The sequence below is a fragment of the Hoplias malabaricus genome, chromosome 11 (assembly GCF_029633855.1).
Source record: "Hoplias malabaricus isolate fHopMal1 chromosome 11, fHopMal1.hap1, whole genome shotgun sequence".
Lineage (NCBI taxonomy): Eukaryota > Metazoa > Chordata > Actinopteri > Characiformes > Erythrinidae > Hoplias > Hoplias malabaricus.
Genome location: NC_089810.1, coordinates 18,561,065 through 18,584,612, shown reverse-complemented (window position 1 = coordinate 18,584,612; position 23,548 = coordinate 18,561,065). Strand labels below are relative to the sequence as shown.

The window sequence follows — 23,548 nt, the reverse complement described above, 5'->3', positions numbered from 1 at the left end:
GAGTTTTTAAAAATTGCACACTGACTATCCACTCTATTAGACAAAGCTACCTTGCTGGTCTGTCTTGTAGATGTAAAGTAAGAGAGAGTAAGAGATCTGATGCTTCACAGCTTGTGTTGGTCATCCACTAGTCCTTTATCAGTGATCACAGGATGCTGTTGGCTGGAAATGATGGATCATTCTTAGTCCAGTAGTGACACTTCTTTAGTTGATTCACTTATACCAGCACTAACACACTTAACATGCTACCATCACATCAGTGACATTTCAGTGTTTGGAATAATCTACCACCTGCTCTGTGATGGTATTGGCCATTGAGGAACAGGGTGAAAGAGGGTTAACAAAATAACTGATGAACTGCAGTTTGTAATGTTAGAAGTTTTAAGTTGCTGATTGGTGTTTTTACAAGCTTCATTGTTATTATTTTGTGTGTGTGTGTGTGTGTAATACACAAAATTCAAAATCTGCTTAATTTGATTGAAAAAAAATAATGGGCACCACTGTTAGCTTAACACTACTATATGAGAAAAGCATGGGGGTACTGGACGTTATTAGCATTACTGTAGATTAATTGTTTTTTATTATTGTTGATTTTTATTGATCAAGTCAAAAAATGAATGCATTGAAATCATAGTCCACCAGTTGTAGGTTGGCTAAAAGAATTAAAACCTGACAACATTGCTATAAAATATGCCATATGCTATATGAACTCATTACAGACCATGCCGTCATTGCACCAAGCAAATATACTAGCTTGATTAGTACCCATGAGAAGGATCTTAAGCTCTGAAAGCAGTGTCCCTCTCCTGTTTTGTTTACAGTCTTTTCTGCATGTGGTTGCTGAGATAGAGTCCTTATGTCCCTGTTGGATATACACTGATGATAGGCTATACAATCCCTCAGAGCTCAGACTGAAAAAGATCAGCAGTCCAAACTGCGTGGCATCATGTATGTAGTGTGTTTGGTACCTCCTGACCAGCATCTGACAAAGAAATGAATCAGACTTCCCAGATCAGATGAAGTGATATCAGCCATAGTGACTTAACACTTGGTCACATGACCAAATACAGCACAGGAAGCAAACCACAGGAAGTCTTTTGTCATGGATGCGACGAGACAAGGAATGTGTGCATGAGTCAAATTTTAGGTCTTGGGTCAGGCATTGCAAAAACAAGTATTTCAGTCTCAATACTGAAATTAGATTGGTCTCTGTACAGGAAGACTGTTTCTCTCACATTGATTTTTTTTCCATATTACCCACACTCATTACTCAACTTTACCAGTGAAATGCTCCATTTACTCTGAACACATTTGGGTTTCTATTTTGCAAGACACAGTGACAAGTCACAAATTGAATCACGTTACAAAATGAATTTGAAAGTGAAACAGGCCTAGGTCTTTTTTTTTTTTGATGTCCTTCCACTGTAAGAAACATCTCAATACTACAAGTCTGAAAATATGAGTAGCTATGGGCAACAGAGGGACTAATTCTTAACCACATAATTTGGGGCATGAGAGCCCAGCTCCTTCTTATCTGATTTTTGCCACTCATCAGTGTCTCAAGTCATAATACCTCTTCTTAAATCAATCCTTGTCATGAGAACAACTCATTTTAAATGAATTAACTTTATCTTGATTGTAATCCTTTTGCATTAATTCCAATCATTTTTGTGTGTACTCACACTGAAGTACAGAGTCTATCTCTATACACATGAGAAAAAACAATACTTCAGTTGCTGGAGAAACAAATCCCGTTTACCTCACCCACACAACAAAGTATAAAACATTCATCAACAGAAATCAGTCCATTAATTTAAATTTGGAATTTAATACCAGTCATGGTTTAGATACAAATGAAAAAACTGGAACATTCAAAGTGACAGTCCGTACATCATTTAGAATCCATCCATAATAAAGGAAAGTGCTGTTTTTTAAAATCCATATGAATTTTGCAGTGGTCCATCTGAAGAAAACCTCATGTCTCAAGTATTATTTGGTAATATTACTTAATATTTCTGACAATGTAATAGTATTTATAAGTTAGCAATATTTTTTATGTATGAAGTGAGCATCTCTGACAAGATAAGATGCATAAGCCCAAATTAATTAAGTTTAATATACAAGGGTAAAATAAATGATTGATTGTGCAATTTGTCATTCTCAAGGTGCTTGTTTAGGTGTTGTGTGAGAGTACGTCTATGGATCTAGAGCCCACATTGAACTGTAAACAATGACATATGAAGGAATGTGACGTGTGTTGATTGTTATCATGTATTTGCACATGCACAAGCACAATGATTGGCTGGGTGTGAAATCCACTGTCAGAAAGGTGCACTGCTAGCAACGACTCCAGTGTTTTACTGCTACATAAAATCTGCTAGATCAATCCCACTTTAATGTTTCATTATTATAATAGATGTATTATACAAAGCATTATTTCCCCACCAATCTAAGAAAGGCTATACGGTAAAAGGAATGGACAGGTAGTGAGAAATCTGAGTTGTTCAATGTGCTCATACAGTGTGTACCATACTACAACCATCTCTCACAAAACTGTTTATTTATAGTTTTTCTTTTTCATTAAAAAAAATCTGTAAATTATTTTTATACCAAAGTGGACAGCACACTATGTGCTGAGAATATACTTTGGTCCATTTTAATGCTGACGGTCTTGAACACTGCCACTAATCAGTCACTGGTAAGAGCAATAGCACATACAAAATAAAAGGCCAAGTACGTCACATATATTATCACCACATAGATAACCACAACATTTTGAGCCATGGAAGCAGGAAGCAAGTCACTAGTTGCTTCTTGTACCAATCAGCATGATGATAAAGAGATTAGTTGATGACTCACTTTAAAAGCTGCATCTGATATATGCAGAAAAACACCCAGGAGCCACAACAGGCATCCAACTTGGGCATGTGATCTGAGGGTTTTTATACGTGATTGAGGCCACTTTGTTGATAAATCAAAAGGTGCATTGTACACAATATACCTGAGTTAACGAGTCTGAATATACTGAATGTGAATGTAATTATACTTTGAAAATGTGATGTTATATTTTATACCTTAATGATGTCATCCAATGTCCAGAAGCCTTGTGGCTTTAACAGAGTTTGGCCTACAGCAGTTTTTTCTAATCCATGAATAATTAAATGACATAAAATTTACTGGAATATGTAATGTTTCAATCTGACATTTCCCTTCAAATCTATGGAATGAATATAAAACTCATTTTGCAGTTATATATTCTAAATGGTCTAGTGCAAAGAAACCACCTATTACAAGTTTAATGATTGTGTAACCATTGGATTAGAACTATTTAAGATTAGTGTTTAATACACGGTCTGTAACATAATGTTTAATGTACAGCTTTGTTTTGCTTCACTCATTAGGGGTTTGCGTGTGCAATTGTGTTTCAGTAGGAGAGAATTTGTAATGTGTGGGCCTTAGACTAAAATGGACAGCAGCAGCTGTGATGCGCACAGAAAAAAATGGGGTCACCAGATGCCAAAACTGTATGTGGTGAGTGGAAAGCCAGTTCAAGGGTCAAAAACAAAATACAAAGAATGATTTTAAAAAGTGAATCTCTACATCTATCTCTGACCAGCAGTTGTGTCCAGAATCCTAGAGCAAAATTGTATCTGTTTAGTAGATAACAATATCAGATATAATCATAAAATATGCTTAATCAAATTCAGCCCCATTTTAGCAAATGAAAAATAAGGAATTAATACCGTGTAAAGTATATTGCACATCTTGCCTTAAACGAAATAGCTGTATGCATATCTTAGTAATCTCTTAATAGGCAAACACTCACATCCTCAGCGGTTTCATCAAAACACTTTTTAAAATTCTGTCACTTATCAAATATTTTCACCTTGATGATTATTCAACCAATGGGATAGTCAACTTTAAGAATATTCACTAATTTGCAGGTCCATTTCAGACATTTGATTAATCAACAGTAACCCTTGTATTGTATTAACATTCTCTATAGTCCCAAAAATAGCCCACCTTTATTAAAACCTTAAAATAAAGCAGCTTAAATGAATTTGCATTTAGAAGAAAGAAACCTTTTACTACAAACGTTGTGTATAATCTGTGCTTGGAATACCTAACAGTGCAGAAGGACTGCAATTCATCAGGGATCACCAATTGTTCATTACTTCACACCTGCCATAATACTTTTTACTAGAGGTTTGTTATAATAATGTATAAAACATACTACGTAGAAGTAAACATTACTTTTTTTTTTAAACAAGAAACAGTCCGAGAAATGAGCAGAAATGTGATGAAAATAGTTCTGAATGCATTTTTGTAAAGGGAAATAGTAAACATATTGAATGTTTTATGGCAACATTCTGATGTAGTCTTATTCATTCATTTTCTACCTTGGACCATGTGCCTGTCCCTCAAAGGGCATCCCACACTTGTCTAGTCACTCACACTTTTGAACAATTCCACACATCCAATCCACATACCAACATGTTTTTTTTGATTGTGAAAGGAAACCAGAGCACACAGAGGACACCCACATACCAAACCAAAGTCTGGGATTCACCGTGCTGTCCATACATTCTTATATACTTAACAATGAGGACATTGACTACATAATCACTAGAATTCTCCCTTTTTTTTAACCAGTGCCCTCATGTAGGTTTTCAAGCAACAACAGAACATAATAATACAATAAGATACAAAACAAAAATATGAAGGTAAATCAGTCAACTCTAAAGACAGACAAATGTGTGTATGGACTTTGTAGATGTATTTCCTACATGTGCAGCACGAAGTATATGTTTTAGGGTCCTTCTTTGGGGGAACAAATGGTCATCTACTCCCTTTACCTGCCCCAGCTGCAGCCTCAGAAGGATCAGGACAAGACTCAGCCCCCTGAACAGCTTTGACATCTGCTGCAGAGGCTGCTGTGCAGGGGAGGTGCATTCTTCTATGAATGTGTGGAGTCACATGCCATGGGAGGGAAGTTGCAGTACATGCACAAGAAATTTCAATCAGCAGCACACAATTTCTGTTGCTCATTTTGTGTTTTTGTGTATGTGGTGTGTAACTGATTTTATGAATGCAGGGTCATAATGACTAAGGGAATACCCTGGTGTTTCAGGCATGTAAAAAGACCATGTTTCACCTTCATAATGATGGGGTCACTTTAGGAAAAGTCATCACATTTATAGTATAATTAAGATAACTGAAGGGGGGTCCTCTACTGCTAAAATAGTAGCAGGTCTTTTTTGACCCTTAAGACAACACAATGGTTAAGAAGATTCAAAAGAGGACTGTTAGCATAGAGAGATACTTGCTGTTATCAATGTGTTTACATATGCATCATGGCTGCCTCGCATATCCTGCATTCATTTGGTGCATCGGTTCACGTCCTCAGAAAATAAACGCAGGTGCAGTACATGGGTAAATGGTAGAGGCAGTGCAGGCTGTTGCCACCAGATTTGCGCCACTGCCCGATTTGGACTGTGCATGTGCAGAACATTACGCTTTTGTGTACACTGCTCTAATATTTTACTAATTCCTCCTTCAAGCATAATTGTAAGGAGACACAACCCTTTTTGGTTGAACGTCATGTCTGTCCCACATCGTTATTTGTCAGGTTTTGTTTAAACACAAGGCTACCTCAACACGGATATTGTCAGTTGTAAATACAAACACTTTGCAGATACTCCAGTTGTTTAAAACTGTAAAGGAGAGCTAAGAAAGGCTAACTCATGTTTGTTTGTTTGACGTTACTCACTCTTGAATATAAAGCTTCTCTCTGCTTTGGAAAAAGTCTTTTTGAAGCTATAAGCTACATGCATGCTGTGCCTGCACTGTCTAAATAGGGCAGGTTGCGCAAATTGGGGAGGCATTCAGAACCAAAATGGCGGAAAGTTTAGAAGAAGTCGGTGTCTGCAATTACCTGCATCTTTCTCTGGTCTGCCTTCCAGTGGAGGCTTCCAGCTACAAGTAACGCACATAGGCAAGCATGTGAATAGTTACATTCACGATGCGAACACATGGCCAAACAGCAAGTATATATCTGAAAAAAGAGAAGCTAAGAAAAATCTTGTCAGTAAATAGCACTGCTGAATTGTGTAACCACTACATGGCAGGCATAGCATAGTGGCTAACGCTCTCCACATTGCAGACTGGACATAATGAGGAAAGCAGAGCACACTATACCAATATAGTCTTTGGATATGACACCAAAACGTTCGTACACTCATCTGTCTCTATAACATTAGCCAAATAACAAACTTGTAAACTCAATATGCATATATTAGATAGAATAAATTCAGATGTGGTCTTCCTTCCTGACTTCAGTTATTGCATAACTTAGTGTATGTAAAAAAGCTGTTGTCAAACAAAGACAAGCTCTTTAACATTTATATATATCTCAATTAAGCATTAGTGTTGGCTTAAATGTTAGCTGCAGCAAGCGACACCCACCTTGTAATTCTACGAAATTACAGTATTAATACTAAAAAAGCAGCTGGAGTGATGCTATCACATATTAAATATATGATACTTGATACCCTAAGAGTACAAAAAAAAGCAAAGAAAACAAAGAGCTTTTTTTATGCACATTCCCTTAAGAATTGTAAACAAAGAGACCCAAAAGTACCTATATTCCTCACTCAAGTATTCTGGCATAAGATCCAGCTTCGGTCATAGCAATAGTAATTCCAAACCCCACATGCAGTTTTTTAAAACAAGAAGTAAAATAAAGATGTGCACTTGGTTTAAATGGATGGCACTCGGATCCTGAAAAGGCCCTGTTTGAGTTGCAGCCTGAACAGCTTACAGTTGGCAATGCGTAGGGCAGCACAGCCAGTCTTACACAGATCAGATGGCAGGAGGGGTCTAGTAGGATGCCACGTGCCTGTACTGCGTCTGAACTCTCGAACATAATCATAACTAGTGCCTGCACACAGAAAATTACCATGGTATTTAATATATCATCAAAGGGACAAAATTACCTTTATTACCACAACATATAAATATAAAATAAGTAAAAATACATTGCATTAATCGCAAGTTAAAATGCTAATAATTTCTTTTTTTTTTTTTTTTTGTTTTGGTTTTTTTTTTGGAAGGGAGCTAAAACACAAATGTGGTAAAGTGATATCAACAACAAACTGGTTAGAGGAAACAGCTCTTTTTACTTTAGTATTGATTTGCAAAAAGGAAAAAAAAACTTCACTTTGACAGCACTAATATGTATATGTATATAATATTAGCTATTCTAAAAAGATAAAGAAAACCTCCAACAAAAAGAAAAACAAATAATTTTATTCTGTGAAATCATGGAGGTCTTATATTTTGCATCATATAATACAAGCTATTTGGAGAGTACACGGCACATTTCATGTGGCTGTTTATTAATTTATTAGCTTTGTCTTCCAAGCCCTTAAAAATTAAATGTAAATATCAAACTAAGTTTGAACAAAATGTAAAAATCAGCATTTCTCAGTGAACTGAGCTTTCAGGGTGCACAAGTAGTCTAAAACTGATCTCTTCAGTTAAAGCTCTATAAAACCCTGGATGATTATTTAAATTGCCCAGTTAGTTATGCTATTGTTCACCACATAAAACAGTAGAAAATTTAGGTGTAAGCTCTCAACAAAAATCATAAGAACTCATAAAAAAGCATTATATAAGTTTTACTGAATTGTTTAATGTATTTTTTTTAACACATTTGTTACAAATTATGATCATACACATGCTCACAATAAAATCTTCCCAGCATATAACAAAAATCCATTAATGGATTAATTCATTGTCTGTAAGCGCTTATCCATTTCAGGGTCACGGTGGGTCCAGAGCCAACCCAGAATCACTGGGCGCAAGGCGGGAACACACCCTGAAGTGGGCGCTAGTCCTTCACATTGCAACACACACTCACGCACATATTCATTCACACATTCATACATATGGACACTTTTGAGTCATCAAACCACCTGACAACGTGTGTTTTAGGACCGTGCGAGGAAACCAGAGCACCCAGAGGAAACCCATCCGGACACGAGGAGAACACACCAAACTCCTCACAGAAAGTGACCCGGAGTGGGATTTAAACCGCTGTGTGACAGCGACACTACCTGCTGTGCCACCGTGCCACTCATAAAAAAATTTTATATTATGAATCCAAACAGTAAGTCACTCCTCTGAGGCTGAAACCTGTGACTAAGATCTGATTCAAAATGTTTACCAGTTAGATTGAGATTGAGACACAATTTAAAAAGCTGTTAAAATATTTACCTGTGTCAAGCTCTCCAACCACATATATACTGGCACCAATAGGAACAGCACCGTAAACAAAGGATGATGTAGTGTGTATGCACAGATTCTGATCATCGAGGAGCACCCATCTACAGTGAGAGGTTTGTTTAAAAGAAAATAAAAAAATAATAAAAATAACAAATCACAGTATATTTAAAACGGGTTAAATGGTGGGTTAGTGACATGTTTAACTTTTCATAAATGTACATATAAAAATATACAAATATACAATATACACATTTTCTCTATCCCCAAGTATCACATTATCTATAATCCTAAACTTAATGTTGACCCAAAAACTCAACAGAAAATCTGTTATCAGTATGAGCATTTGTAGGTAATCTATTATGAACAGTCTAAATAAACTGTTGTTCTTTAAAGCCCACCTTTTCAGTTCATCATGAAAGAACTCAGATTTGCAAATGGTCATCTGACTGGACTCAGGATTATCTGCATCCCTGCTCCTCACACCTCCAAACACATAGAGCTCCTGACCAACTCCACATGCTACAGCACCAAACCTGATGAGGATATCAAAAATAAACTAGGATTGCACATTTATATCAAAATCATATTGGCATATATGTATTAAAATAGTTAGACCTCTTAGGAAACTAATCACTGAATATAGGTGTTTCATTCAGTCCCATTGGCACATGTGTATAAAATCAAACACCTAGTCATGTAGACTGCCTTTAAAAACATTTTTGAATATTGGATCATTCCAAAGAAATCATGACTTTCATGGAATTTTTTTTATCTCCCGGATATTCCATGAAAAACTATGAGTAATATTATTTGGAAGTGTTTAGGAATCGCAGCAACTCGGCCATAAAGTGGCAGACTCAGGTTTCAAACACATGATATCTGGGCAAAAAATGGAGTGAATGCAGCAATCAAGAAGAGGGACAGCACAGGTGTGTAGTTTTTCTTATCTGTGGCCAGAATATTCACAGACTAACGCGAGTGTTCATCATATGTGAAGGAATGACACGGATTCCTTCACATAATATGACGGACACCCGCGTTAGTCTGTGAATAGTCTGGCCACAGACACATCATGTCTGGTGTGTAACAGTCTTTATGATAACAGATTTAATATAGAATATTCCTAAATGCTAGACCATATAGAGGCTCCAGATACTTCAGTGTTATTTCATGCTCATGTTTTATTTATTTATTTATTTTAGCATGTAAGATACTATAGTCAAAAAAACACTTATTACAATTTCTCAGTTTTTGGAGTGTTTATGGGTTTAAAATTCAAAGCCTGTTTATATTAAGTTGTTCTCTGTTTTGGCTTTAAGTTTTCTCATTTGAAAATAGGAGCTGTGAAACATGCTGGATTTCAGATGTCTCTCTCTACCCTTTGTAGTGCACATGTTATAATATAACCACCTCTGCACCCAAATTAGTGCAAAGTATGTCAGGTAATAAATCATTTATATTTGGCTAAAGCTTTGTTTCCTTGACTCATATTTGGTGCACATGGTGTAGTAGTTGCCTTAGTTTTATAATCTGCGCAGTGCACTATGTAGGGCGTAGAGAGCATTTTCAGACACAGTCTGAGCTCCTCTGTACTGACTGACACAGTTGGGCCCCATCTATAAACGTGACATGGATAAATGGGTCAGGGTTCCTCACTTATATTTCTTCCATTTTAATGTGAACTAGAGAGACAAACAATAAACCAATTAAACCTCCCAGTTTTTGTTTGAGTTGTGTGTTTATGATTAATGGGCTGTAGATTATGAGCCTTTACCCCTTGTAACTTTAAGAATGGTAAGATTTTATGATTCACAATTAAATATAGATTATTTTCCCCACACTGCAGTCAATACACTGCACAATTTAAACTTTTACTTTCAAGGTTTAAGAGTGTAAAATACAGCATGTTATTATACATTATTATACATCTAAAACTGTTTAGATGAAGTAAAACAGAAATTATGTACACATTGAGGTGCTTTTTTGCACCTTTTTTTATGCAGGAATGTAAACTCAGATCTCATCTGGTCAGTCTATCCTGACCTAATGAGGACTCTATCCTGGTACAAAACCCATGTTAACCCAGATGTAAATAGGCCCATACATGCCCAGTTAAACTTTATTTTTTACTCTGGCCCATGCTAAACACACTCACATTGTGTGTGACCTAACACCTAACTTAATGGGATATAATTTATCATAGCAATATCATCAATTTTCCTATACCTACTTATTCCCTTATTTTTTGTTCCATTTCTATACGTTATAACCTTTAATACTTGCACTTGTACCTCCTCTCCTTTAGAGGGCAGAGTGTAGTCCACTGCTGCGTTTTGGGGTCATAGCATTCCACAGAGTCATAAATTTTTCCATAAGATCCTCCTCCCATCACATAGAGCTTCTTCTTCATGGTAGCACAGCAACTAAACTAAGGATTGTAAAGGCACAGAAAAAGATCCTAGTGTATGAATATGATCTTGATTGTACTGAAACATTGAAGACTGCAGCTGCTGGAAACATATATCTGCTTGGGTCTCACCTTTCGTACTGTGGTCATACTGGTTTGAGTTGCCCAGCTATTAAAGTGAGGATCAAACACTTCCATTTCGAGGAGAACTTCAGTGTCTTCATTTTCTCCACCCAGCACATAGATCATCCCATCCAGCTCAGCAATGCCAAAATGCCGCCTCGCCTAACCATGCAGTAGAAAAAGGTAAAACACTGACTCCTGGTGTTAAATCATGAGAACTGTCAAAAAAAAACCTTGAACAACAAATAGATACAAATAGCAGTATATAAAACACCAAACTGAAATACTATGCTATTAGTGTGCATTCTATCCATTGCCATCATTCAACACCAAAATAGTTTTCTTCAATATTAAAAACATATCTGAGGCAGTCTGATGTTGCATGTTGTTTCAAAATCCGACTGAAAAGTTTGAATGCACTGCCTCTAGTGGATTTGTCACCTCAAGAACAGGAAGAGTGTCAAATGAAGACTGTGTGGTTAACCTGCTTGTTTGATGTACATTGTTGTTGTTTTATTAGAATTAGCATTAGAATGAAACAAATGATACCTGCTTCATCGGTGGGATAGTAGTCCAGGTATTCGTCTCTGGGTCATATTTTTCTCCACTACTCAAGACAGCCTTGTTTTCATCTGTTCCTCCAATTGCAAAAAGACACCCATCTGAATGGATAAACAGGAACACATCATGAACTACTGCAGTGACAAATAAAAATACAATGTATTTGGTCTTCAGTTATTTTCAGAACAGTTGTTGCAGTCACTATATTCATACCAGTATAAAGTAGTACTGATGTCAAATATATACTTGAAATTAAGTTTTAGCAATATTAGCAGATGATAAAAACGTAACCGGAGTAAACTGTAATGTATGTCATGTAGGTTGTATATATTCATTTAAAATCTTTGAGTCAATTTCCATTCCATCATAGCACTGTCCAGTAGTGGGCTGCTAAAGAGAGGCTACTTCGGGCTTCATTAATTTTATCATTGCAACTGATAAAGAGACATATTGTTCAATTAATCTAAATTATGTTTGACATGTTCAAAAACACTTGGCACTGGACTTTGGCCATACCTATAGGAGAGGAGCAACCTATTAAATATTCATTAAAGACCGATATTCATTAAAGATGGTTATGATTCATAAAAAGGCTATTCATCAAAAATTAACAGATGTTATTGCACATATGTAAAGTTGTCTAGCACAAAGCAACTTTGGTTATTAGGAAAACCATGTGCATATTCATTTGGCTGTCTGGAGCCTACCAACCCATAAATTAAGATATCAATAGGACCCAGTGTGGCTTTGTGGGGTCCCAAACTCAGAAAACACAAGTTAAAAAAGGGGTTTAGATTTGGCTCCACTATCAGATATCAGAAAGGCTATAACACCACACCCCATCTGTGTATGCCCACCCACAGCGCTGGACCGCAAGACACACTGAGGGTGTACATATAAGAGAACCCCGCAAAAACAGCAAAATTAGAGCAGAGATCTAAGAGCTTCTTTGCTCTCAACTCTCACAGTTTTGCACTTGAGTTTGGGTGAGCATTGGCTTATCATCATTTAAAGGAGCAGGAACTGAAATCAGCCATTCTGAACAGGGCTGTTTAAACAAGCTTAGAATGTTTTTTTCTTTCTTTTCTTTTTTTTTTTGTGTGGTCTGTGTGGTATTTTGACGAAGCGTATCACATACATTTAATTGGATCCCAGAGATGCATGTTAAGTTTGGACAAAATGGGTATAATGTGTTAGCATTTACAAAATGCTTATTATTTGAGGTCATACTTTTAGAACAGTCTCCAGTATTCATTGGCTAAACATGAAAAGAACTTTGCAAGAATTACAAAATATGACTTCTTTTTATACAAGTTACAAACCAGCAGTGACTACCCCATGACCAATGCGTCTCTCATTCATGGGCTGCAAATCAATCCACATCTGCCGGTTTCTGTCATAGAGGGGACACATGCAGCGTGTCACAGCCGAGGGCTTCCGAGTGCTGAACAGGAAATAAAGCAGAAACCCTTTTAACATAGTTAATGCTTAGCCTTAGATAATAATAGATTATTCTTTCAATGGAGATTTCATTTCACCATTTCATTTCACATGAAATTCTATTTTAGGCTCTTAAACTTAATTAACCCATGAGGTCAGACTGAACCCTATATTGAATGGTTTTAAATAATTCACTGAATACATTTGTTTGTCGTCTCCTGATATATCCACAGCCATTTTGTTTTGTGGTGTGTTCTAATACTCACGGCCTATCCTCACCCCCTACAATGACGATGCACTCAGAGTAGCCTCTGGGTTTGAAAGCAGCAAGCATTGCCTCTCCTTGCTGTGCTGCCCCTCCCAGAGGTTCCATGCAGCACTGTCCAATCACCTCCCTCATTAGGGGATCTCCCAGCATCTGCTCCTGCAGGTAACTCTGGTCCAGACCCTGCACCCATACTGCAGACATCACCTCCTTCATATGTACCTACATCAAGGGATTAGGAGGAATTAAACAATCATAGTATATTAAATGTGATTGATTAAGGGTTTATGTAAAAACAGACAGGCAGGGGACTTGAAAGTTTGTGAATCATTTCTGCACGACTCAAAATATCATCAGATGTTCAGATCAGCTTATTTAAATTTGATGAAAAGTAGTTGTTAAATTTTTCTCATATTTTTATTGTCTGAACTCCAGAGAATAAAAAATACTGCAGTCTCCTATTTATAAATACAGAATTTAAATATAAAAAAAAACAATAATAATAATAATTATCCAATGAGAATAGATAATATTTCAAATCCAGTGATGTGCACCATGTAAAGTACAAATCGAATTTTTTTGCTGGTTTATTAGCCAAATACCCAGGCTAATACACAGGCTGATGTGTAGTCCTAACAAATGCATACACAGCAATTAAGTGAAGCATTTGTGTTCTTGACAGGCTTATATTTTTGCATCATAAAACTATTATACACGTTCGCCAAAATGAACATATATCAGACAATAACAAATTACATGGCATACATGGCATACAGAGAACATCTGCCAAATCCTGACTGATTTTGATCAATTACCCCTCAATATTTCAAGTAATAACATGTGTTATTACATATTTTGCAATGTAATTTTAATGTACACTATAACTCTTAAGATGAGGCTGCACAAGAAAGTCTGACCAAAGCCTGTGAAGGGACCTGTATGACTGTTATTCTGCAAGAATGAGGTACGCTTAGAGCATTTTTTAGAGCGCTTTGCTCTTACCCGCCGGGCCTCGATGTCATGGGCGAGCCAGCGGACAACTGCCTCCAGCACATGCCTCTCATTGCCCACATTGAGTTTCTCCATGGACAACAGCTCACACAGTCGGTCTGGTGGCAACTCGTGGAACTCCTCAGTTTCTGCTACATCTCGGAAGTGCGTCTGTAGGTACTCAGTGGCCACATGGTGGACATGGTGCAAGCAGTAGTGCAGAGAGAACAGTCGGATACCAATACAATTCTCAGCAGTTATGCAGCTCTCCAAAAACTGGCAGCACAGTGACTTCAGGTCAGTGAGAAGCAGCAGGTCAGCAGCCTGGACCACATCCTGAATTGTATCCTCACTCAGGGTGATCTACAAAAGAAACTAAATTCAGTAAACACTCTCTAAACTGAACCCATCAACTTGAGATCATCCATCCATCCATCCATTACCGCTTATCCAATTTAGGGTCGCGGGGGGTCCAGAGCCTACCTGGAATCATCGGGCACAAGGCCTTCACAGGGCAGCACAGACACACACACATTCACACCTACGGACACTTTCGAGTCGCCAATCCACCTGCATCGTGTGTTTTTTTGGACTGTGGGAGGAAACCGGAGCACCCGGAGGAAACCCACGCGGACACGGGGAGAACACACCAACTCCTCACAGACAGTCACCGGGAGCGGGAATCGAACCCACAACCTCCAGGCCCCTGGAGCTGTGTGACTGCGACACTACCTGCTGCGCCACCGTGCCGCAACTTGAGATCATGATAGTGGCATTTGTTCAGAGTTGAAATTCATGTGACACACACAAGAAATCACCTCTCCACTGAATATGTAGTCCAAGATCTGCTTCATGATGTGGACAGAGATGCCCTGCAGTTCGATTTTGTATGTGGATCCATCTCCTTTGGGTGGGTTATAATTTAGCTTGGTCCTGTAAACACAGTAGTGGAAAATGTACTTGATGAAATTGATCTATATTTATGCTTACAGTCAATGACACAGTTGGTGTTTTGTTTCTATAAACAGCTGAGATATGGAACAGCTGAATTCCACATATAACATGTCATTCAGGGTCTGGCTGATAAAGACAAGTAGGATACAAATAGCTGAGGCATGTGTTATAGATTATGTTACTTCTAAATATTATTGACTATCCTAATATACTGGAAACACTTATTACATTAATAACTGATGTGAATTTAGTATTAACTTACACTCTAGCCTTTTTTTCTAGAGCTACATCGCTGAAGTTAAGCACCTGTTGGAGTCAGAGTCAGACCAAGTCAAAGTTCTGACTTTACGTTCAGAAAAACTGTCTCTGCGGTGTTTTACCAATTGTACCATATTTTATAATAATTGTAGATTTTGAATTGTGTTGATTTCATACATCATTGCTGGTATAGTCATACATTATTGTTTGATTATTTTATTGTTTTATTTTACACAGAACAAGTAAGCTTATGAATATTCACCTCTCCCGAAGAAGAAATTTTAATGTAACTTAAAGGAACACAACTGGACTTTTAAACCATTGATATACCTTTAAATTTACATTTACACTGTTTGTATTTTTATTGACAATAATGGACCTCTACCATTTTTTTCTGCGTGTGTAAGAAAAAACACATTTATGTAAGAAAAACCCACCAACATACCAGAATTTAACCTGTTCTGTTCGGAGGAATGGGCTAAATGTGCTTTAAGCTGAGGACAAAGATTCAAATACATTTGCAAACCACAGATTTGCAAATGAACTGAGATTTCCTTATCTGCTTTTCAGATCTTGTGTAAAAATCTGACAACTTAGGTCATGTTTATATAGAAAACAGAAAAATAAATAAATAAAAGGTTCACAAAAGAGGACAGAGGGAAAACTCTTATTTAGATTGTGGTTAAAGTTCTGGTAGAATTCACTTTCCATTTTTGCTACTGGTCCAATTTTCTTTTAATTTGACACAATTTTCTTTTAAAATCTATTCTCCGCTTACTTTAGTTTACCTAGACGTTCCCTTCCCTTATATTAATGCATAAACGTTATATCTAATCTCACCAGAAATATAAATGAAGTGGTCTCTGAGTTTTGCAAAGAATAGTTAATTGAAACCTGTTGTCAGATTCCAATATTCATTTTCTTAAGTGTTTCTTTAGCATTATCTTGAGAATAAAAAATTCTAGAGAAAATATCTTTTTATTACATTTTGAACCTAAGCTAATTAAATGTACGTTAAAACCATGGCTCAACGGAAGACTCTAACAACAACAGACAGAGGTGGAGTCACGCCCTGATGATGTAGTTTAGCTTGAGGCGTTTCTGTCGCATGTTTCAACATTTCCACCAAACTTTGCACAGCGAGAAAAATCACTACTGTAAAATACCGTAGAAGAATAAATGTACAATGCAGTGTTGTACCTGATGTATGGGCTCGCAGCAGCCAGAATATTTTTCTGAACAGGAATCTCTTCTCCTTCCAGAACTAAGACAGCGTCCTGAAAACTGCCCTCCTGTCTGAAGGACCTTAGAGATTTTAAAAGCTTCTGTGAGTGTTGAGGGTCCGACACAACTGACCCCATATCGGCTCCTGCTTCAGTGCCAGCTTTTGCCATGTTTTTAACCTATTTAACTGAACTGACGGACTGGAGCTGCTGCCTCTGCTAAAGTAACTGAAGCCGGGAGTGAAAACCTTAATGTTTACGCATAGCTTTAGTGGTCCACTCGGTACATAGAGAGGGGGCTAATGACAAAAATATAGTTTGTGTGTGTGGATCAACTAATCTCAAAAGTCCAGTGAGTAACTGTAACTATTAACTCCACACTTGCGCTGCTGCAGATCCCACCAGCCGCTGGAGGTGAGTGAAGACTGTCACCAACGGCACTAGGACAGAACAACACATGTCCCTCATTTCACAGTAAAAGCTTCCACGCAACACACGGAAAAATGGATGCAATGCATTAATGGCATATTATTCACTCCTTTGCCCACAGTTTCCTTAAAATAATTATTTTATTTTTTTATTAAAAATGAAATACTATAAAATAAGTCTAAGTAAACAATTTGATAAATCATGTACATATGGAAAGGGACAGTCAGAATAATAATAAAAAAAAATCCTAAAACTGACCCCAAAACTAGAGTGTATTCAACAATGCGGGATTTATCAGATACCTTAAACCCCAAATCCTTATTTCCAATAAGGAAATCCCACAGTTAAGGGCTTTAGATATTGGGTTAACCAATCAAACTGTAAGAAATGCAAGACTTTGATTTTGATGTGTAATCCTCTGTGCCGCCACATTGAACGCTGTAGCCGGAGTTTGTTGACAAACAGTAAACACTGATATTTTAAACTGAAGTGTGGTTCGAACTGCTATTTTTTCTCCTTATTGTGAGTGGGGGAGTTAGCTAGAATATAGTCATTTTAGCGGAGGCCAGCGCTGTTACATTTATTCCTGAGTAGTTAAATTCGTTTTAGCACCGGTTATAAAACGTTAGACATGGCCAAACCAGTAGATGTGTTTTTTTTCCCTTCAAAATAGGAGCCCGCCTCCGTAGTCTTTCAAATAAGCACACTTATGCTTTTTTATGTTTCCTATGTTACCAGTGTCCATACAATGTATATAAATCTATGCAAGTGCCCTAACTTTGATATATCTTAATAATCTTAATAATTTTAAGGTAAATTATTGGTAAATCTTCTAAATGCCATTACTGTGTAAGAACATTTTTGTTAAAAGTATTGATTTAGCAGTGTGTTAATAAACCCAATATCAATGCATAAACCCAATATGCCATAACAATAAATAACTATAAATAGAGTAAAAATATTAAGGACAAACATATTATATCGTAGCAACAACATCCACATGGGCATGTAATTTAAGTAGTTAACTTCATGTCCTGCCCTCCTGTAAAATAGTGTCTATTTGTGTAATAATTTTTGTTGTTTGCTCATGACATGTACTTTAGTTTGTAGTGTGTTGGTCCTTTTTTTGTGTTTGCCTGGAATGTAATTTTGGGTCTGTTTTAATAATGTTATATTCTCATACTTTTTTACGTTTCATAAGTTTTGACTGTTGATAATGCATTGACTGTTGAGTAGCGTTGTAACAGAGTGTGTTTAAATGCTGTTTGAATTTGCTTATTCATTCAAATTATTCAAATTTTAAGAACATATTGCCTAAGAGAATAGCTTATGCAATTTTCCCAAGTTTCTAAATAATTTCCACAATAATTTATCTCCTTTGTCAATAGTGCCCTGGAGTCAAACCCCCCACTTTCTTTATTGGATGAAGTTTATAAAGTTTGGGGACTGGTCAGAAAAATGTATGTGGTTTTTTTTTCTTGGAGGAATGACAGCAGTTAGCAGGTGTCATGAGTTCTGGAGGTTGGGGTCGAGCTCAGAGATTAGCTGGTCCTCATGACCAGGACTTCACTCCTCTCAGCCCTACAGCAAACATGGATGAGTACATGGCACGCACTTATGGCACAGGAACACTGGACAACAGGCCTTTGTTTGGAGAAACATCTGCACGGGTGAGAGATAATGTTCTTTTAAAAGCAGTGTGGTCTGGAAAGGTGAAAAACAAAAAGATTCATAAGGACCACCCTTCAGTTATAGTTTACATTAGAGCTCTTCTTATTCTGCTCCTGGAGGACAAGTGCCCAAAACAGTTTGATCATTTTCCAGCTCACCTGATTTCATTCAACAAACCTACCAGGTATGCTGAGGGAGATGCCGCCCCACACCATCACACTGCCTCCACCAAAAGATGTTACTCTATTTGTGCAACAATCAGCATAGCGTTCTCTGCGTCTTCTCCACACTTTGACCCTATGATACAACTGCCGTAGGCAGAATCTAGACTCATCGCTGAACATAACAGTCCTCCACATGTTCAGGTTTCAGTGCATATGTTGATGACACCAGTGCAAACGGGCCTGATAGTGAAGGGCAGTCATGGCGGGCCTCCTGGCAGCCCAATGAGATTGGCTGCACCCAAGGAGATTGGCTGCGTGCAGACTGTTCTGAATTGTCTGGGCAGAGAGCCGACTGCCATATCGTTGACTGCAAATCTGTAGAAGACAGCTTACGGTACCTAAATGCTGACAGGGTGAGGAAACAATCTTCTTGGGGTGCTGTCTTCTGTCATCTCTGACACCCCCATTATATGGAACTTGGCTTTGGAGATGGTACTAAGGCTCTCTAGCAACTTGGTTTTGTGGAACACCAGCTTGAAGTTGCTCTATCACACGGGCCCTATCCAGATCGGTCAAACGTAAAATGCCATAGCAACAGCAAAGTAAGCTGTTTGGCACTGGCAGACAAGATTTGACAAATTTTTCATACTGTATATATATTTTTTATATATATTTGATGTACATAACTTGTGTTACTCTAGTATTCTGTTTGTCCTATAATACTTAAAATATATACATTTTGGTATTGTTACTTAGCAAAACAATAAATGAATTGAGAGTTGAATAGTCGAAATGCATTTGCAAAGAAGTGGTCTTTTTAATTGTGACAGATTTTTCTTCTCTTTCAGGATCGAATGATCAACTTTGCTGTTGGAGGATTCACATCATTTCTAGTCACAGTAATTTTTTTTCTGATGTTAAAACTTTGCACTTGCTCCCACATAGAGAAGAATAGACAGAAAATAGTAGCTGAGCCTCATTCTTGAGGAACTGCTTGATGTTTTACAAATAGAGTGGTGGTACCTTATTCTGATCCTGTGCAGCCTTGATGTTAAACTGTGTTCCATTCCATTCTCCTCAAGGTAACAATCATCAGTTCGTTTGTCTTTCCTACACCTCATCCCAAAGGCCTGAACATCTTCTTTGTGGTGTGCATTGTCATGATCTGTTTCTCAGTGCTGGTTCTGGTTAGTACTGTCCTCGGGTCTTCGCTCTCTCTACATTTGGTTTGTGATACACATTAACTGACAGTAAACGTTTTCTGTGTGCATATCTATGAAAGCCTAAGTTAATAGCCTGTGGACAATAATTATTATTTCAAATACATATAGTATAAAATTGGAAGAAAAAAAAGCTTCTACTTGCAGAAAAAGCTTTATATTCTTATTAATAATGGTAAAAATGGACCATCGTGTATCAGATATATTAGATTATTAAGAAACTGTAGTCCTGATGATCTTCAGCTATTGTGTAACAGCCATTTTTTATTTACAGATATTTTGGTATCGTCAAGGAGACCTGGAGCCCAAGTTTCGAAACCTTATCTATTACACCACTGGCTCAGTCATCCTGCTCTGTTTATGTGCAAATCTTTACTTTCATGATGTTGGGAGATGGTTTTTCTCATGCCAAAAATACACTAACCTACACTCTTCTATAATCATTCCATCCACTTATTATTATGAATTCTGGAAGTTGAAAACTGTAACTCACCCGAGCGCTCACCCGAGAGGAACCCAGTGGATATGCTAGAGAGAAACAGAACAGTAAAATGTTGAAAACTTTCATTTAATCATTTAAATTATTATGTTATTACATTTTACTTTATGTTAAAACTACCAAAAAGGCCTAATATACAGTATTATTTGAGAGACGGACAGAAAACACAAACAAAAACAGGTATTTATCTGACTGCAAAAGCTGAATATTTGTGATATTTATTCTAGGTTATTTGAAATATATATATGCATAGAGGGCATTGATAACATTCTTTCATTCTGTAACGGAGTATCCAATTCAGGGTCACGGTGGGTCTGGAGCCTACCTGGAATCACTGGGCGCAAGGCAGCAACACATTTAACAGGGTGATTGTTAATTAACATGTGCTTTGGTAAATAAATAGAATAAACACAATGCTCTGTTGAGAATATTCATCTGTACACTGTACTGGGGAAAAAACATTATTATTTTGAATCACAAGTTTAACATGAGTGTTTCTGTGTGTTAAATAAGAATGATGCCTTTTTTTGCAATGACTAAGCAAAATCCCCAGTGAACACATCCAGACTTATATTACAACTGAGGAGTTACTGCAATACTTTCTTGTGTATTTTAATGGATTTTGCCGCCCTCTGGTGGTAAACTAAGTATATGACAGAGGAAAGACGTTTGTATAAAAAGTTCTTCCTTTTTCATAGTTTGTACCACTACCTTCATTTCAAACCTAAAATGCATTATATTTTCAGATATCTATAGACTATAATTTTTATAGTATATGATTTTTATGACCAAAAAGTCTCCCTCCAGTCAAACTACGGTTTTTATTCCAAGAGCTTTGGTTTCTTCCCAAAATCAAAAATATGTGTTGGTGTGAGGATTCAAAATTGTTAATAGTGTGAATGACTGTGATAGACTGTCCAGGGGTTGTTCTGCCTTGCAGTTAGCAATATTGGGTAGGCGCCGGACCCACTGTGAAAGATGAAAGAATGAAAATGTTACAGAAAATAAATGATTTGAATGTTGCAATTTTGAAGGATGTTATCATAGCATTTGAATCTAATTGAAAAAAGAGCAATACTGAATTCAGTTTAGTTTTAGAATTCAGTATCTGATTTCATGATAATAACATCATTCACAATGATAACTTTCAATGTCAAATTAAAAAAAATTATAACTCCATGATAAAATGTGCAGCACATACGTTCTGGCTCCTGTATTGTACATAGGAGTGGAATAATAATCAGTCACAATTGTATTTTAATACCAGTATATAATTTACCTGCAAACACCATCTTCAAACAACTTGGAATATTTTGTAATTTACAATAAAAACAGAATTTGTGATATGTTCATTCTCTCTTTTTTTATTTGACTGAAACCCCCCCCCCCCCCCCCCCCCAAAAAAAAAAAAAAAAAAATATATATATATATATATATATATACATATATATATATATATAATTATAGTGGTAGTGTTTGTTGTGTACCCATACAACATGCAATACCACACCAACAACATGTCAGTGCCACTGTTGTTGTGGCAAATAATGTATGCAAAACAACACACACTATATTGCCAAAATTAGTCGCTTGTCTGCCTTTGCACACATAGGAACTTGAGTGACAACCCTTTCTTAATACATAGGTTTTAATATGTCGGACCACTCTTTGCAGCTATAACAGCTTCAGCTTTTCTGGGAAGGCTTTCCACAAGGTTTAGGAGTGTGCTTATGGGAATTTTAGACCATTCTTTGAGAAGCACATTTGTGAGGTTACACACTGATGTTGGACGAGAAGCCTCACTCTCAGTATCTACTCTAATTAATCCAAAAGGTGTTCTATTGGGTTGAGGTCAGAATTCTGTACAGGCCAGTAAGGTTCTTTCACACCAAACTCACTCATTCATGTCTTTATGGACCATGTTGGAAAAGGAAGGGGCCAACCCCAAACTGTTCCCACAAATTTGGGCGCATGGAATTGTCCAAAATCTCTTGATATGCTGAAGCATTAAGTGTTCCTTTCACTGGAACTAAGAGGCCCAGCCCAACTCCTGAAAAACAACCCCAATCTTCCCTCCATCAAACTTTACATTAGGTACAATGCAATCAGACAAGTACAGTTCTCATGGCATCCACCAAATCCCGACTTGTCCATTGGTTTGCCAGACGGAGGAACGTACTCCAGAGAACAAGTCTCCACTTATCTGGAGTCCAGTGGTGGTGTACTTTAACCATCTGACGTCCTGCACTGTGCTTGGTAATGTGAGATTTGGATGCAGCTGCTCTGCCATGGAAACCCATTTAATGAAGCTCTCTACGCACTGCTCTTAAGCTAATCTGAAGGCCAGATGAAGTTTGGATGTCTGTAGCGATAGACTCTGCAGAAATTTGGTGACCCCTGCACACTATGCAGCTCAGCATATACTAACCCCACTCTGTCATTTTGAATTGCTGTCATTACCAATCACTTCCACTTTGTTATAAGACCACTGACAGTTGACTGTAGAATATTTAGTAGTAGGAAATTTCACGACTGGACTTGTTGCACAGATGGTATCCAATCACCGTACCATGCTGGAAATCACTGAGCTCCTGAGGGTGACCCATTCTTTCACAAAAGTTTGTAGAAGCAGTCTGCATTCATAGGCACTAATTTACAAGGGGGATATACATTGCACGCATGCTTGAACAGTTTTATGATTAATTTTTGTTTTATTTTTTATGATTTATAATGTCCCATCCAATAAAAAAAGCAAATAGGGCATTCACTTAAGAAATTACATTTGTGAATAAAAAATTAAGACTTGAGATTTGTCAGATATACTTGAATACATTTGTCTTGGTGGTTTCCCAAACGACGAAATAATGTTTCAATATTCAACGATACCTTTCGTCAGTGATACGAACATTAATGGCACTGAGGTGAACATACTTCCTCAATGTGTATTAGCTTAGTGTGCCTTTAACAGCGTGACGTCACAGTGCTGAGAGGAGGTGAGGTTGAGGGACAGTGGATGGATGAGAGAGAGAGAGAGAGAGAGAGAGAGAGAGAGAGAAAA

At 37.2% G+C, this 23,548-nt stretch overlaps 2 protein-coding genes across 2 annotated transcripts; one reads left to right on the top strand and one right to left on the bottom strand.

The window, feature by feature from the left end:
• Positions 1 to 1,837: 1,837 nt before the first annotated feature.
• Positions 1,838 to 16,907, bottom strand: gan (gigaxonin). Its single transcript, XM_066685019.1, has 11 exons — positions 16,485 to 16,907; positions 14,891 to 15,005; positions 14,085 to 14,435; positions 13,084 to 13,304; positions 12,700 to 12,821; positions 11,366 to 11,478; positions 10,826 to 10,978; positions 10,578 to 10,714; positions 8,685 to 8,819; positions 8,278 to 8,387; positions 1,838 to 6,940 (listed from the first exon to the last, which is right to left on the bottom strand). The coding sequence occupies exons 1-11, from the start codon at positions 16,676 to 16,678 to the stop codon at positions 6,759 to 6,761; spliced, it is 1,833 nt and encodes a 610-aa protein (XP_066541116.1). The 5' UTR covers positions 16,679 to 16,907; the 3' UTR covers positions 1,838 to 6,758.
• Positions 16,908 to 18,228: 1,321 nt separating this feature from the next.
• On the top strand, positions 18,229 to 21,112 carry tmem243a (transmembrane protein 243, mitochondrial a). The gene is made up of 4 exons (XM_066685021.1): positions 18,229 to 18,606; positions 19,620 to 19,670; positions 19,854 to 19,958; positions 20,266 to 21,112. Exons 1-4 carry the CDS (start codon positions 18,445 to 18,447, stop codon positions 20,521 to 20,523), a joined length of 576 nt encoding a protein of 191 aa, XP_066541118.1. The 5' UTR covers positions 18,229 to 18,444; the 3' UTR covers positions 20,524 to 21,112.
• Positions 21,113 to 23,548: the final 2,436 nt, after the last annotated feature.